Source organism: Fringilla coelebs (genome assembly GCF_963513975.1).
Source record: "Fringilla coelebs genome assembly, chromosome: 3".
NCBI lineage: Eukaryota > Metazoa > Chordata > Aves > Passeriformes > Fringillidae > Fringilla > Fringilla coelebs.
Genome location: NC_140030.1, coordinates 67,604,523 through 67,619,155, shown reverse-complemented (window position 1 = coordinate 67,619,155; position 14,633 = coordinate 67,604,523). Strand labels below are relative to the sequence as shown.

At 43.5% G+C, this 14,633-nt stretch overlaps 1 protein-coding gene across 1 annotated transcript in view; it reads right to left on the bottom strand.

Moving 5' to 3' along the window:
- UST (uronyl 2-sulfotransferase) overlaps window positions 1-6,978 on the bottom strand; it is a 152,265-nt gene extending 145,287 nt beyond the window's left edge. The window contains exon 1 of the mRNA XM_084203571.1: window positions 6,422-6,978. Coding sequence (XP_084059697.1) covers window positions 6,422-6,680 — 259 coding nt within the window. The 5' untranslated portion in view covers window positions 6,681-6,978. The remainder of the gene's footprint in view (window positions 1-6,421) is intronic.
- Window positions 6,979-14,633: the final 7,655 nt, after the last annotated feature.

Here is a 14,633-nt window from a genome sequence, read left to right as displayed (position 1 = left end):
CCTTGTGTTGGGCAAAACTTTGTTAATCTTGCCATCAGAGAAACTGTGAGTGATGAGCAGTCTTTTCACAAAAGCTGCTTGGAGATGAGGCTCCTCTTTTGTCTTCCAAAGAAGCTCACTTATAACATGAGAGTTTAGTAACCTAAATAGAAGTCCAGACTATTTTATCTAAAAGATAATATGTATGGCTTTCACAATAGCAAAATGAGGAAGCTCAAAGAAGACAGAAAAGCTAATTAAGAAAGAGCTACATACAGACTTGTGATTTAGGTTCAGACCATCTCTTTTCAAGGATTTTAGGAAGCAGATTCCAAACTGACCTTTCAGTTCCCTACAGTGTTAATGAATTTTGAAATGTAATTAATTCCATGTGTATTGCAACTAAATAATCCTCTGAGAAGTCAGACCAAAACGAAAATGCTTTAGAGTACAGAAGAGCTGTCTCTTTTGAGAACAATAAGAAAAAGAAATTGTCAATAAGAACATAACCTAGGTCTTTCTAAAAGCTTAGGCACCTCAGAAATGGGTATTGTGTCACCACAGTCAGTCTCACCTACAGACCTGACTGTCTTTCCTTGAGTGTGTTTCTCCTACTCACACACCTGAAGGGCTTTCAAAACTGTAAAGGATTCCTGATCCGTGCATGTGCAAAACAAAACTGGACAAGACAACCCTTTCTGGCCATGTAAAGGCAGCATGCTGTCTACCTGCAAAAATAAAGCATGGTAGGTGCTTCTACTTTTTAGAAAAGCTTGCCCTGAAGAATTCTGTGCTTTACATCATTCTATATATAAATGCAGTATTTCCAGAATACAAATCCCAACCAACTCCTCCCAAAAAAACCCTTACTGTTGTCCCCCCTTCTACAGCTTATAAAAAATTCGCATACAAAACACTGACACTTAGTTCACCTGTCTTCTTTGGATAGTCTGGTTTTCTTTCTTGTCCCTCTCTTAATAGGTTAACAGGAAAAAACCAGATAGATCAGAAAAAACAGAAAACAAAACCAAATAAACAAGAAAATCCAATCACAATACCCTACCAAAATAAAGCCAGTTCATACTAGCTCAATTTAAATAAAAAGTTTCCCTTGCTGCTTAGTTTTTAATATTTTGAAGATTTTTGTAACAACCTCCCCAAATACTCAGATTTTTTTCTGCTTCTTTTAAGGTTATATTCCCCAAAATAAACACAACTGTTGCTCTGACAACTTTAAAGCTACCAAGCCCATCTTGGCAAAAATACCTGAGAACTTCCAGTGTCATGAAGAGGGAGAGCAACACAGAAATTGTTTGAGGAACACAAGTGGACACTTGAGACTTTTGCCTCGCATAGGAAACCACAGGAAAGGCAACTTTCACATGCAATCAAACCAGTGGACTTGTTGTACAAGCTCCTGGCAAGTTCATGAACGCTGGGGAAATGTTTTAATTGACATGAACAACAAGTTTGTACAGCAAATACTGAAGATACAAAGGTTTTACATTTTTATTGGCCATCAGAGGGTTGCTACCAGGCCTTGGAAATTGTCATTTCTGTAATTTGAAGCGTGTATATCTCACAAGTCAAAGCAGAGAAGAATAAAGCAATGTAAAACCACTGCAGTTGCAGGGGAGTGGAGTCCCTAGTGCATTCCCCAAAAGCCACTGAGCTGTCCAAGATTTACGATTTGTGTCTTACTCATCTAAGGGAAGACTCTTCTCACTTCCTTCCACCGCTGGAGTTGGTTTTCAATTAGTGAGCCAGGATTACCTTGGCAGAATCAACAAGCAAGACCTCATTTGTCCAAATCCCAATACTGCAGTTTGTTACTGGAAAGACTGGCAGTTTTTAAACCTTCCTGTATTTTGGAGCTCATTTTGGTCCAGGACTGGTATGCACCCCCACATAGCAAATTTAAGCCTGCTGGCAACAGATACACTTTTAATTATCTTCCACAGATTCTTCAGAAATAACCCACATATGCCTATGCCCTTCCCAATAATTTCTTGCTGAAAAACAGGGTCCCTCCCAATGGGATGACTACAGTGAGAAACTTGAGCCCTGTCACTGCGAGCCACATCCAGAACCCACAGCAGGAACATCAGCTTTGCACAGACCTTCTGTACTCTGAATTACCGTGAGCCTGAAGTCAGAACAGGACAAATAACAAATCACAGCCTCATATCTACTGCTCTACTCTCATTTGCTCGGGATGACTCTGCTATAAAAGCAATGGCGATGTCAAGTGGAAATACTGAATACAGCTACTGTCTACCCCACAAACTGCCATAATGTTTTTCCAAGATTCTCTCCAATCAGTATGGCAATCAAACAAAAAGAGGCATATATGGACAAGACACCAGAGAAGCAAGTCTGGGAGAGAAAAAAAAAAATTACTAAAAGTCTGAATATTCTGAAAACACATTCATCTTCCCCACCTCCAAAGGAAAGTTAATAGAACTAGCAAACGTTCACACTTCATTCCTTTGAAAATAAATGTATACCTCCTCCACAGCATATGATGCAGGCCTAATAAAAAAAATTAAAGTTTTTCAAACCAAGAGTTTTCACACTGTCTTGATTTTCTTTTATGCACACACCTGCCTGATGCAGGTGTGATTTCTGTCCAGACCACTAGTGAAGTTTGGTGTTGCTGCTCAGGAACTTCCTTTCAAGTTCTGAGGTGAAAAAATCCAAGCATTCAACTCGCAATAACATAGCTAAACGTGACCAATGTACTGAAACTTGCAAATACAAACAAAAACTCTGAAGTCAGACAAGATGACCGCTCTCACACTATGTAGGGCACAAAACAGAGAAATCAATATTCCGTTTAGGCTACTCCTTGGTTTCTGTAGATTTAAATACAGTAAGGGAAACTGCAAACTTCACACTGCAAACATAGTTTACAAACTAACTGCTCATTTTTGTTTGGAGATGTGCACTTTAGCACCATAAATTGTGGGTTGGAAGGACTAAAAGGGAAGAGTTGCTTGTACACTGAATCTGCGGCTTCAGGGGGGAAAAAAAAGTTTGTTTTCTTTGTAACACCACGGAACTTCCCTCTGCTGTATAAGACACACGTTTACATGCATGGCTTTGGTAGCCAGCAGGATGGGATGCCCAATACCTATTCCTCCAAGCAGCTCTGTTAGCTCCCTGGAAGACAATAAGCCTTCTAGCTACAAATTAGGAAATTACAAAAAATTTCCTAATTTGAAAGTCTTCCCAGCTAGATACATCAAGGAGTATGCACCACTCTAAAAAATTAAAAAATAAAATGTTCAGCCATGTCACCTACATGGATAAACTTCGACAACCCAAATGAAACTGCAGACCAAGGAGGAATAAAGTAACTCCAAGTTGCATGCAAACAGACACCTCAGCACCCAGAGTATATCCCACCTGCCTGCAGAGGCAGCAGCACCACTTGCTTAGTGGCTGCTAGGACTCCAGCCAGCCATGAGGACTCTGCCTCCCTCTCAGCCACTGGCCTGGTGCAGGATGTTAGCCAAGCCTGCATCTCCTTAACATCCCAGGCCACTCAGGCACAGAAAGGAAATTCCTACACTAATTCATGTAACAAGTGCAGAAGTTCATTAGCAGAGATTAATAGATCTGTCTACTTTCTCCTGCAAGAATCAGACACTTCAAAAGAACCCCAAAACATTTTCAGTAAGATTACACTCCATCCCCGGGGCTCATCACGTTCAGGCACACACAACAAAGGCTTTTCTGCACTTGCTGAGCACCTCACAAAAATTACTATGACCCATTCTCCAAGATGCAGTGGTTTCCAAGCCTTTCATCTGCAGGCCTCAGAAGATTTTCCAGCAGACATGCAACTACTGGCTAGAGTGGTTAGGGTAGTAGATCCTAGTCTTTTTTTCCCCCATTCCTCAAAAGCAGTCAAAAGGTCACATGCTGAGTAACCCTGCATTTCTTGCAGTCTGTTTTCACCCAGCCAAAGCAACATTTATCCTTGAAGAAGAGGAAAATTTTAAAAATTGACAAAAACTTTTGTCTGAAACCAGAGATTATGTTTAATCCCACTAAAGTACCAATCAAAGTACAAACAAAATCTTCTATCAGCATGAGCTGTGCCTCTTCAGTCCAGAAAAGAGAAGACAGAAGGGATCTCATTAATGCACATAAATATCTCAAAGATGGGTGCCAAAGGATGGTGCCAGACTCTTTTCCATGATGCTCAGTGACAGGACAAGCAGCAATGGCCATAAACTAAAACTGAAGAAGTGGCAGAGCACTGGACCAGGCTGCCCACAGAGACTGTGGAGTCCCCTTGTCTGCAGATATGCAAAACCCACCTGGATATGTTCCTGTGTTGACCTGCTCTAGGTAACCCTGCCTTGGGATAAGAGGTAGACAAGATGATCTCCAGAGATGCGTTCCAACCCTAGCAATTCTGTGATTATATGGTTAAAAATTTGTCATTTTCCTCTTCAGTGGAGGAATTTCTTCCTAATTGTAATATTAAAGGAAAAATGTCATTAAAACTCAAGCCAAAATTGCTGTTGTGTTTGTCAAGTAATATCCAAAACATTTTTTTTCTCCTATTTTCACTTGAATTTTCACTAACTTTGTACAGCAGATTTACAGAATAACGTTATCTGGAAGTGACTTCGGTTCTCCTGGTCCTATTTCCCCAAGAAAACAGGAAAATTTTACTTGGGCTGCTCAGAGGCAAGTGCAGCTGAGTTCTGAATATCTGCAAGGACATCCCAACCTCCCTGGGTAGCCTGTTCCAACACCTGACTTCTCTCACATTGAAATTTTTTTTCCTGATATCTCATTGGAACTTCCCTTGTTGCAACTTGTGTTTGTTGTCTCTTGTCCTACTGCCTCTCTATACTCTCTCACTAGTTAACTGAAGACAAGGGATAGTTTTTCCATAAGGAAAAGCAACACACACATAAGGCTATATTCTTAAAATGTTCATAAAATATGGACACATAGAAAAGGATCTGCAGCTTATTTTTCTGAATTTTTTCTGCATTTTTGTTTGTAACCTAAAATTGTCTCTTACAGCTTTTACCTCTGCAGCATGTACCACCAAAGCCTCACCTTCACACCCAAGTAAAGCAGAGTGGCCAATGTGGTAAAAGCTCACACCACAAATGATTCTGTAGTAATCCTCCTATATTGAGAAACACTCAGTTTTTGTTCCCTATTTCAAATCAAGAATCACAGAATGGAACTCTATGGTCTTTAAGGTCCCTTCCAATCTAAACCAATCTCGCCGCTATGGGCAGGAAACATCTTCCACTAGACCAGGCTGATCAAATCCCCATCCAGCCCGGCCTTGAACAATACCAAGGATGAGGCATCCACAGCTTCTCTGGGCAACCTGTTCTGGTGCCTCACCACTCTCCTAGTGAAGAATTTCTTCCTAACAGCTAAATGAAATCTGCCCTCTTTCAGTTTAAAGTCATTCCTCCTTGTCCTACCACCACCTGAATTAGCCCTGCCAGCCTAAGGTACTTACCCGACCTCACGATAAACTCTTTTTCACAACTTCTCTGCTGAGCAGGGAAGCAACATTTAGCGATGTGGACGCTAGCTACAAAGAAAAACCACGTGAAAACTTGTGGTCAGCATGAGGGTGAGAACTACAGGCCACAGCGTGGGGCTTTCCCCCGCTCCACCGGGACTTACACCTGCGTAATCCAGGCAGCCAGGCTGGCAAAGCATCCGAGCTGGGCTCGTGTGTTTGAGCGCTGCTGCACTGACCCTGCTAGGCACACCCTTCTCTCCAGACTCCAACCTCCTGCACAAGGATGGATGCCTGGTTCACGAAGTGCATCTGGGGGTTTTGGTTTGGTTGGGTTTTTTTTAGGTTTTTGGTTGGGTTTTTTTTAGGTTTTCTTGTTTGTTTTGTTTTTTTTTTTTTTCTTTTCTTTTTTAAGCAGCATCTTCTGCTGAGGGCCATCCGCACCCCGCTTCTCCCCTCCGGGGCACAGCACTCGGCGGGGAGGCGCTGACAGCTCAGGGCGGCTGTGCCCGATCTCCCCCGGTGCGCGACCCGCGGGCAGCGAGCGCTGCCCTGCGCTCCGCTCTGCTCCGCCTCGGACCGACCTGGCGGCCGGAGGAGCCGGCACACCGCGCTCTGCCACGGCCACCGGGCACACAAAGGAGCCGCCCGCGGGCGCACAGCGCTCCCGGGACTGAGAAAGCCCCGAGGGGACTCCGCTTTGGCCAGCACGAACTTGTGGCGGGGCGCGCCCCACGCTCGGCTCTCGGGGCGCCGCCGGCCGGTCCCACTCCGGTGTCAGCGCTCCCGGTCCCGCGTCCTGCCTGCCCAGTCCGCCCGGCAGCCCCAGCCCCCGGGCCGTGTCCCCGGTGCGGAGGGAGGCCCGGCCCAGCCGCCACGGGGGGTGAGGGAGAGCCGCAACAAGTCCCCGCCGCCGCCGGCCGCCCTTACCCAGACAGTGCCGCAGGGCCAGCAGAAAGTGCGGGGGGCCCCCGTTGAGCTGGTAGAAGAGGGAGCCCAAACAGAAGAGCAGCAGGGTGGCCATGCAGAAGACGTAGTCGCGCAGCGAGAGGAAGGGCAGCAGCGAGAGGGGCCGCCGCCTCATCAAGCCCCCGCCCTGGCCCGGGCCCCCTCCCGCCGCCGCCGCCGTCGCCACGGGGGGCCAGGGCGCCGGGCATTCCCCGCCGCCGTGCTGCTGCTTCTTCTTCATCCTCCCCTTCGCCGCCGCCGGCTCACGCAGCCCGCCGAGGGAAGCGCATCCTCCATCCGCCTGCCCGGCTCCGGCTGCCCGCGGCCGGGAAAGTTCCCGGGAGCTCAGGGGATCCGTCCCGTCCCCATCGCCGGCTGCCCCCGGCTCCGCGGCAGGCGAGAGTCCCCGGCGCTCCTACGGCGGCGGCGGCAGCGGCTGCTGCTGCTACGGAGCGCCGCTAAGGGGAGGGGAAGGAGGTGGTCACCATCCCGCTCCCTGGGGCTCCTCTTCTCCGCCGCCGCCGCTCTCGCTCCCTCTCTCCGCTCGGCCTCTCGCCCCGGTGTCAAGTTACAGCCAGCGCTCCACCGCCGGCCGCCTGCAACTCGCGGCCGACTTATGCGCGCCGCCCGGCCCCACCGCCCCCCGCCCGGCCCGGCCCGGCCCGGCCCCGGAGCCCGCCCACCCCGGCCAGCCCCGGCCCGCCCCGGCCTCCGGTCCCGCCATGCGCCCGCCGCCTCCGCGCCAGCGACCCCTGCGGGCGCCGCCGCCGCCCGGCCCCGCAGGCACAACGCACCTGCCCCGGCCCGCCGGGCCCGCACATCGCGGGGTGCCGAGCTAAGGCTAAGGCGGCGAGAAAGTCCGCTGCCTCAACATGGTGTAACATCGTTTGTGGGGGACGAATGGGATCGCTCTACTCCTTGCAGCCTTGCTAGGGTGATTAAAGCAGAGCTGTTGTGTGCTGGGGACAAGGTGTTAGACAGGTACAGAAATTACAAAATTAAGATTGCAGACAGAACCTTAATTTGACCCCATTGTACATATGGCTTATGATACAGTCTCTAATTACTCAATCATGCTATTTTTCCTAGACAGCCACTGGCGGGTGAATGGCATTCAATCAGTGCCGAGCTGTGTAATAGCTTCATCCTCTTTATAAAACATATGTCCCCAATGTGTCCCAATGGCTTATTTGGAGCTATTCTTGTTCTTGGGCATTGTCTGATGCAGAAATGCACTTCAGTCCCCATGCAGCTATGTTGCCAGCACAGCAGTGGAGGGAGGAAAACTTGGGGTGGTAATGCTGGTTCACCATTTTGTTTTATTGACCTAAGTGGAATCGGGGATTTCTCAAGATCCTGCTCATGGCATCATATGAGACTCTTCATTTCTAAGAAACAGAAAAATTCTATTTGCTGTGGTTTGTAAGAAAATTGGAAATCAGAAGCCAAGTGTAACTCAGCATGTAAGAAATTAAAAAGCAATCACACTTTTCCTTTTAAGGCTTAAAAAATAAGTATTTCTGTTTAGGAGACCTGACTCTTAATCTTTTCACACTTGCAGCTGGAAATTTTGCTCAGGAGACTGCATTCAGATGTTTTTGCCACTTGCCCTGAAAGGTTTGGGTAAATGCTGCCTATGCTACTGATTTTTTTTTTTTGGCAGCCGGCAGCAAAGGGTAAAATATGGAAATTAATCATGCTGGTGTGGATAAGAGGACAGAGTCTAACAATCAAGAACCATTCTCATTGCATTACTTGATAAAAAATATTCTCATATTGCCTGAAAAAACAGACCTTCGTAGTTTGGAGAGGAACCTCCTGGTTTCAGTTACACAGTTCTACGACATCAATGCACAGATGCTCCACAATCTTATATGAAACCTGTAGCAAAGGCAAATTGATGTATGACATATAATTTCTGAAAAAGAGAAAGTAACAGGATTCAAAAAAAAAACAAGCCCACTCTGGGCTAAGCCTTTAGGGCTCCAGTTCACTTAAAAGCAAAAATAGCCAATACCTTTCACCAGATAAAGTCATAACTCTAATTACATGGTTAAACTTCATAATTCTCATGAATACTTCTTTGAAACACTTAGGAAGTACTGGGGGCCTACTTAGGAAGTACTGGGGCCTGCTTCCATGAATGTTTTAATGTTTTATATTCTTTTGAACTCTTCAGTATCTACTGTCTTACTTGGATGACGACATTGCACATTTGGTTAATAGTGCTAGTTGCTGTTGCAGATGAGAAACAGATAAGCTCTTACACTGAATGTTTGAGAAAAATGGATGCTTTGGTGAGAAGACAGACAACACCTGTAAGGTGAATCAATAAATCTTTATTTTTCTGGTTGCAAAGAATGTCTTTGATCTCTAGGCAGAGATTAAAAAAAAAAAAGGATGGAAAAAGAGACCAATCAATAGAGCAAAATTTAAGTGGGAAGGCTTTATTGTTGAGAGTTCTTGTCATATTTCTAAGCATCAACAGATTCAAAACCCCATCTCTTGGGAGGAAGAAGAAACAGAAATCTCTGTTGTTGAAACATATGCTTAAACATGTAAATTAGCTGTAAAATTATTTACTTTCATATATGTGAACTATCACACCTATTATTACATTTCCTAGCTAGGGCAATGTGCAGGAAAATAAATAAAATTTTCTTTGTGCCTTAGCTTGATACACTGAAACTGTTTTCCTATTTTAATTTTCCCCTATTATTCATCCACTTAAAAAAAACCCAGTATGATTTTGCATGCATAGTGTAAAGCAATTTATATATATATATATCCTTAAATTATTGTGCTCTGTTCATACAAAAACCCCCAAAGAACTCAAAACACAAGCTGCAAATGAAAATAATATTATGATTTAAAAGCCAAGTATTGACACTTAAGGGTAGGCCAAAGGTAAGAGTTTTCAGACAAGCTTGTTTTGACTTGTAGAGGGTATGACTTAAAATTTAGCCTTTAATGGTGTGGTGTTACTGTTTTGCTCAGAGGACCACTGCCTTGTAGAGTGCATGGGACAGACACTGTGCAGCCTTTCAGTTTACATTTAATCTCTTTGTTCAGCATATGTCCTTGGGCTTTGTTTAAAGCTGTTTAATCCTGCCTGTAATGTGGAATTATTGACATCATAGCAGGCTTTTCCACAGCATCTATTGTTACAGTACCTTGAGCATACAATAAATGCTTATGAATTACGTTCATGAGATGTAGAGAATATCAGCATTTTACTTATTGGGAAATAAGACAGAGAGATTAAGATTAAATATACCTATTAATTTTGGTGGCCAGCCTTGAGATGACTGGGGTTTGCCTAGGTGAAATAGTATGACACAGTGCTTTGTATGTTTGAAGCATAGCTCCCTTTGACTTCAGATGCAGCTGTGAATGCTGACTACTACATATCAGACTCCAGGCTCTCAAACCTAACACCAAGTGTAAAAAGGGCACTCGGTGGCCACCTGTAGTTCAAGTAATGCACCTGACATCATGTAGGAGTGCTCTGGGGCTAGCAGACACAGAATCAATCATTTTCAGAGTGGTACTCACTGCAGCAGTCGTCATCCTCTGCTTGCCCTGACCTTGTGTTGCTGTTTTTCCTCACCCTTCTAGATCTGGTCTCAGCTTCAAGATCTTTGTCCAAATCTGTTTTCTTCCATGACCTCATCCAGACTAGGTCCAGCTTTTGCTCAGACTGAATCCCCTCCTGGCTGCAACAGTTGCAGCAAGAAGGACATGGTGAGCACAGAGGCACTTACCCCAGGGCTGGAAGAGGATGCTCCTCTGTACAAAGGAACAGAGAGCATAGCTGTCTAAAATTTCCAAGTGAGTTCATATTTGAACTGTGCTAGATATTCCTGCACTGAATCACAATTACAAATGCGTGGATTCAGAAACAAGTTCAATGAGCGAGATAAAGAGTGCAAGGAGGTTGTGTGTCCGGCAATTCTTTGCAGAGAGACTCATTTGGCCAGATCAGGATAGGTTACCTATTTGGCTGGTCAGATCTGCTAGGCAAAACATATTTTTCTTATTCCTAGGCACATCTGAACACCTTTTTTTGAATTATTATTTTCTCAGTAAATTCTTGAAGTAATCAAAATTTCTCAGCTGTTGTATTTCAGAGTTGGCAGTTGGCAAAGGTATAAATAACTAGAAAGCAACAGGATACAGACTGGGCCCTAGTTTTCACAAGACAGTGAGGATAGAAGAAATCTAGATATAAGGCTTCACTGAGTAAAGGTTCACTGATATAACAGAATGACATAATGTCATCTGGGAAGCACCCATGAAAGATTTCAGATTTCAATTCCTCCAGCACTCTACAATTCAGAAAGGGTTCAGAGTAAAACAGAGTAATTGATGGCAACTGTGCAAGCCTTATGTTGCTTTATTCAGCAACAGTTGATAATTTGATGAAGATGAAATAAGGATGCACCATACTCTTTCATTTAATTCATATAGAATTCTTTCAAATTTAATCTGCCTTGGCTGAACTGGAATTGCAGCTCTGTGCTGGTGGTATTCATTTCTGCCCTTTGTGGAAGGTTCAGGAATATATGTGCCTATGAAAAATGTGATAGTAAATATCAGAAGACAGGGAAATGAGCTTGTGTGCCAGATTGATAAAATTTAGTGACACTCTGATGGAGCAGGTCGCTGCAGAAGAGAAATTTATAATTTGTAATTGAAATGGTACTTGGAATTACCTTAGCATGTTCTATCAATATCACTTGGAGTGTGGTGGATTTGTCACAAGAAATTTATATTAATCCCTTAGCAGAGCTGGCTATCTCCATCAATGTGCTACTTACAGGGCCATTTTAAGTCCTGATACCATTGTTTTTATTTGTTTGGTTAATTTTCTCAGAAAATGGGTAACAAGAGAATTCAGCCAGATTGCTTTCCTTTTTAGTCAGCATGCATATCATTCAGAAGGGGCAAAGTTAGATAGAAAAGAGGATGCTCTGTAACATATAGTCTTGATGATCAATCCTTTCCTCTCATAAATATCCACTCAGAACACCCAAACTGTGTTCCCTTTGTCTTTGTGTCCTCTTTGTATTGATTTTCGAATAGCAGTCTAATTCCTACATTTGTCTGCAGCAACTACTAATAGAAAGGCAGAAGTTTCAGTGTGTAAACATGACTTTTCACACAACAGACCCATTAAAAGTTTCATTTGTTTAGACACTTAACAGAGTAACACCATATGATGGACTGGACAGATTTAGACATATAAGGATGGAGAGGGTCACACAGGGAAAGCACAGTACTAGTGCTAATTAGGTACCAATTAAAGTAGATAGTTAGACAGGAATGTCTAAATCTGGGAAATGCAAAATATGATAGAAACACACAGTTACCTCCAAAGCGCATGCATGCAACCACATGCAGTGTTACAGCACTGCAACACCAGAGAGCAGCAGTGACAGGTTAGCACGGGACTCTCAGCAGGACTAGACAGAGTGGGCAGGGAGCCATCCTGGCACTGATTTACCTCAGCCAATTTGTGAGACATTTTACAGCTTCCCGTAGAACACCACATTTTGTTGCATAGGAAAAAGCTTCAGGGAGAAGTAAGCTAATACACTGAGAGGTGTGTTGGTGTTGGAGCTGGGAACACTGTAGGAAGATGAAGCAGCTACCTGGTCTAGTCTGTATGGAACCCCAATCAGAAGTCTAAAACTACTCCTAAAATTAATATTCTAACTCCTGATATTATACTAAGAGTCGTGCCACCCCTGTGGTCTTATAAGGCAGACCTGAAAACAAGGTCTCTGTCACAGTGTGAGATGACTCTCCAACTTGTTTGGCTTTAAGGTTTTGGCGTTAGGGGCAAGGAGTATAAGGAGAAGGAAAGTGAAAAGCCAAAGTGAAGTTAAAAAAGAAGCGGGAAGCAAGTTCCTATGAGGCACTAGAAAAGAGTGGTCCACCAGAGGCAAAGATCCTACACCTAGTGTGGTGTGCAAGGTGGAGGGGTGGTTTGTACTTACAGAGAAGAAGGAAATTCTTTCCTAGTGAGGTGGGAAAACAGCAGCTGATATGGCTTTAGTGCTTAGCAGTCTCAGACTCCAGACAGGATTTTTAAAGGCAGCTGTCCGAACAACAGGAGTAAATCCCTCAGTAAATTTGGCCCTGTTTTTTTTTCAGCTCATCTCAGACCTTATGTATGAAAAAAGTCACAAGCTGAAAATTATTTTACTGAATTATTCATAGACAGATTGGATGTAATCAAAGTATTTCAGAAAAACTCTTCATGTATCAAGAAGCCATCTAATGTCAAGTTCTGCAGCATGGATCCCTCGCTTGGGAAAGTGGTATTAACCAAAAATAGAGTTATGCGTTGGCTGCTTTTGTATAATCTGCCACAGGGATATCATTACATATGTCACGTCAAATTTTGGAAAAAAACAGTGTACAAAAAAGGACTTACACAGAATATGGAGTTTGTTGTAAAGCCTGTGAATCAGGCTGTTTTGTCTCCTAACCTCCAACAGTGGTGGCCATTCAGTGCATGTGCTGTGTGAAACTGCCTTTGCTCCTCCTTTGGCTGCCCATGTCCCGTTGCTCCCAACCCCAAACCAGAAGCACACCTTACTTCAGGGGATACAAGCCTCCCTCCTGAGCCACAGCAGAGGGAATGTCCCTCAGGGCTGTTTGCATTTGCTGCATAGGTAACTTGGTCTTCCAGGCACTCAGTTCTATCTGGAAGCTTTTGACTGCAGAGTGGTGATGCATGGCTGAGAACTGAAACAGAAGGTCAAAATTTAAAAAGAGCAAGCCAACAGATTAACATGCCAACTGCATACCAATATCTGATAATTCCCCCCTCAAATGAGAGACTGGTAAACAGTGGAGCACTGATGATGAAAACACTGTCCTGTATACAAGTATGCACACACATATATGATGCACCTATACATGCAAAATACTGACTTAGACTGGTTCAGGCAGCTTATTGCAACAGCTCAGAGATTTCTTTTTCTAACTTAGTTTTTGACTCATTTCCCAGATGGTTACATATAAAATCCTGGGTTCCCATCCCTTCCTTGACACACACACAAATAAACCTGAAGGTTTTGAAGTTGTATGTAAAGTTTCATTTTGGTTCTATACAGTCAGATTAGGAGTTTTAGTCAGTATCAGCTTGCAGAAGAACTATGGGAAATAAGGAATTTATTAATTTTTTTAATTTAGTAAGAATAGCTCGCAAGTAATTAATTCTTGCTACTCTCGCAGTTTCATGTTGTTGTTAAAATGTGAAATATGCAAAGCAGAAAGTAGATCTGCATATCATAAAGTATTTCCATGTTTAAATTAGATTCTTTGGCAACAGTGCTTCTGGAATGCAGCATGCATTTCTTTTGAAACTATACAAAGTACATCTGGAAGATAATGCTTATGAAAATGCCTGTTGAAAAAGTATACTATATAAATCAAATATTTAGGGCCTCTAAAGTAGAGCAAAAAATCTGTAAAATTACTATAAAAAGATACAATGTAATTAAAATAGTCATGAATGTTTACACAAAAATAGCAGCCAAGCATTTGCAAGGGAAGAAAGAATGTAATTCATTTATAATGAATAAAGGCAAATAAATCAAAGTCTCCTTGCTCAATTTATTGAGTCCTATTCAACATAGGGACTTCCTCAGAACCAATATGATTTTTGTTCAGTCTTTGTCTAGAGCCACATGACTGGAGCAAAACTACGAATTGCTTTAAGCACTCCCAGATGCTGGAGTTGACACTCTTAGATCATAGCACTTCCAATTCTTGTGGAAAAAGAAAGCATATATTCTCATTATACTGGGCCTCCAGCTGAGTAATCTTCTGATTTAGGGACTCGAGTTAAAAAAAAAACAGCAACAATTATGATCAACTGGTCTGATTTCTGTTGCTTGATGAAATTAAAAGAATTACTCTGTTGTTGCTGCTATTTTGTTGGCACTATGTTTACGTCCCTGCCTCTTGCTGCAGCACCCTTAGCAGTTTCAGTGGGACTGCACATGTGCTGCTGATTGAGCTAAGCCAGACTTCAACATCACACCTTGTAAAGGCAGCTCCTATTGCCCTAATGGAAGACTCTTTCAAAAGATGTCACCTTTTTTTTCCTTTCTTTTTATCTCCAATTAACACAAGCAGGCTCAACCATATGTTGTTTGCATTTATAAGAACAGTACAC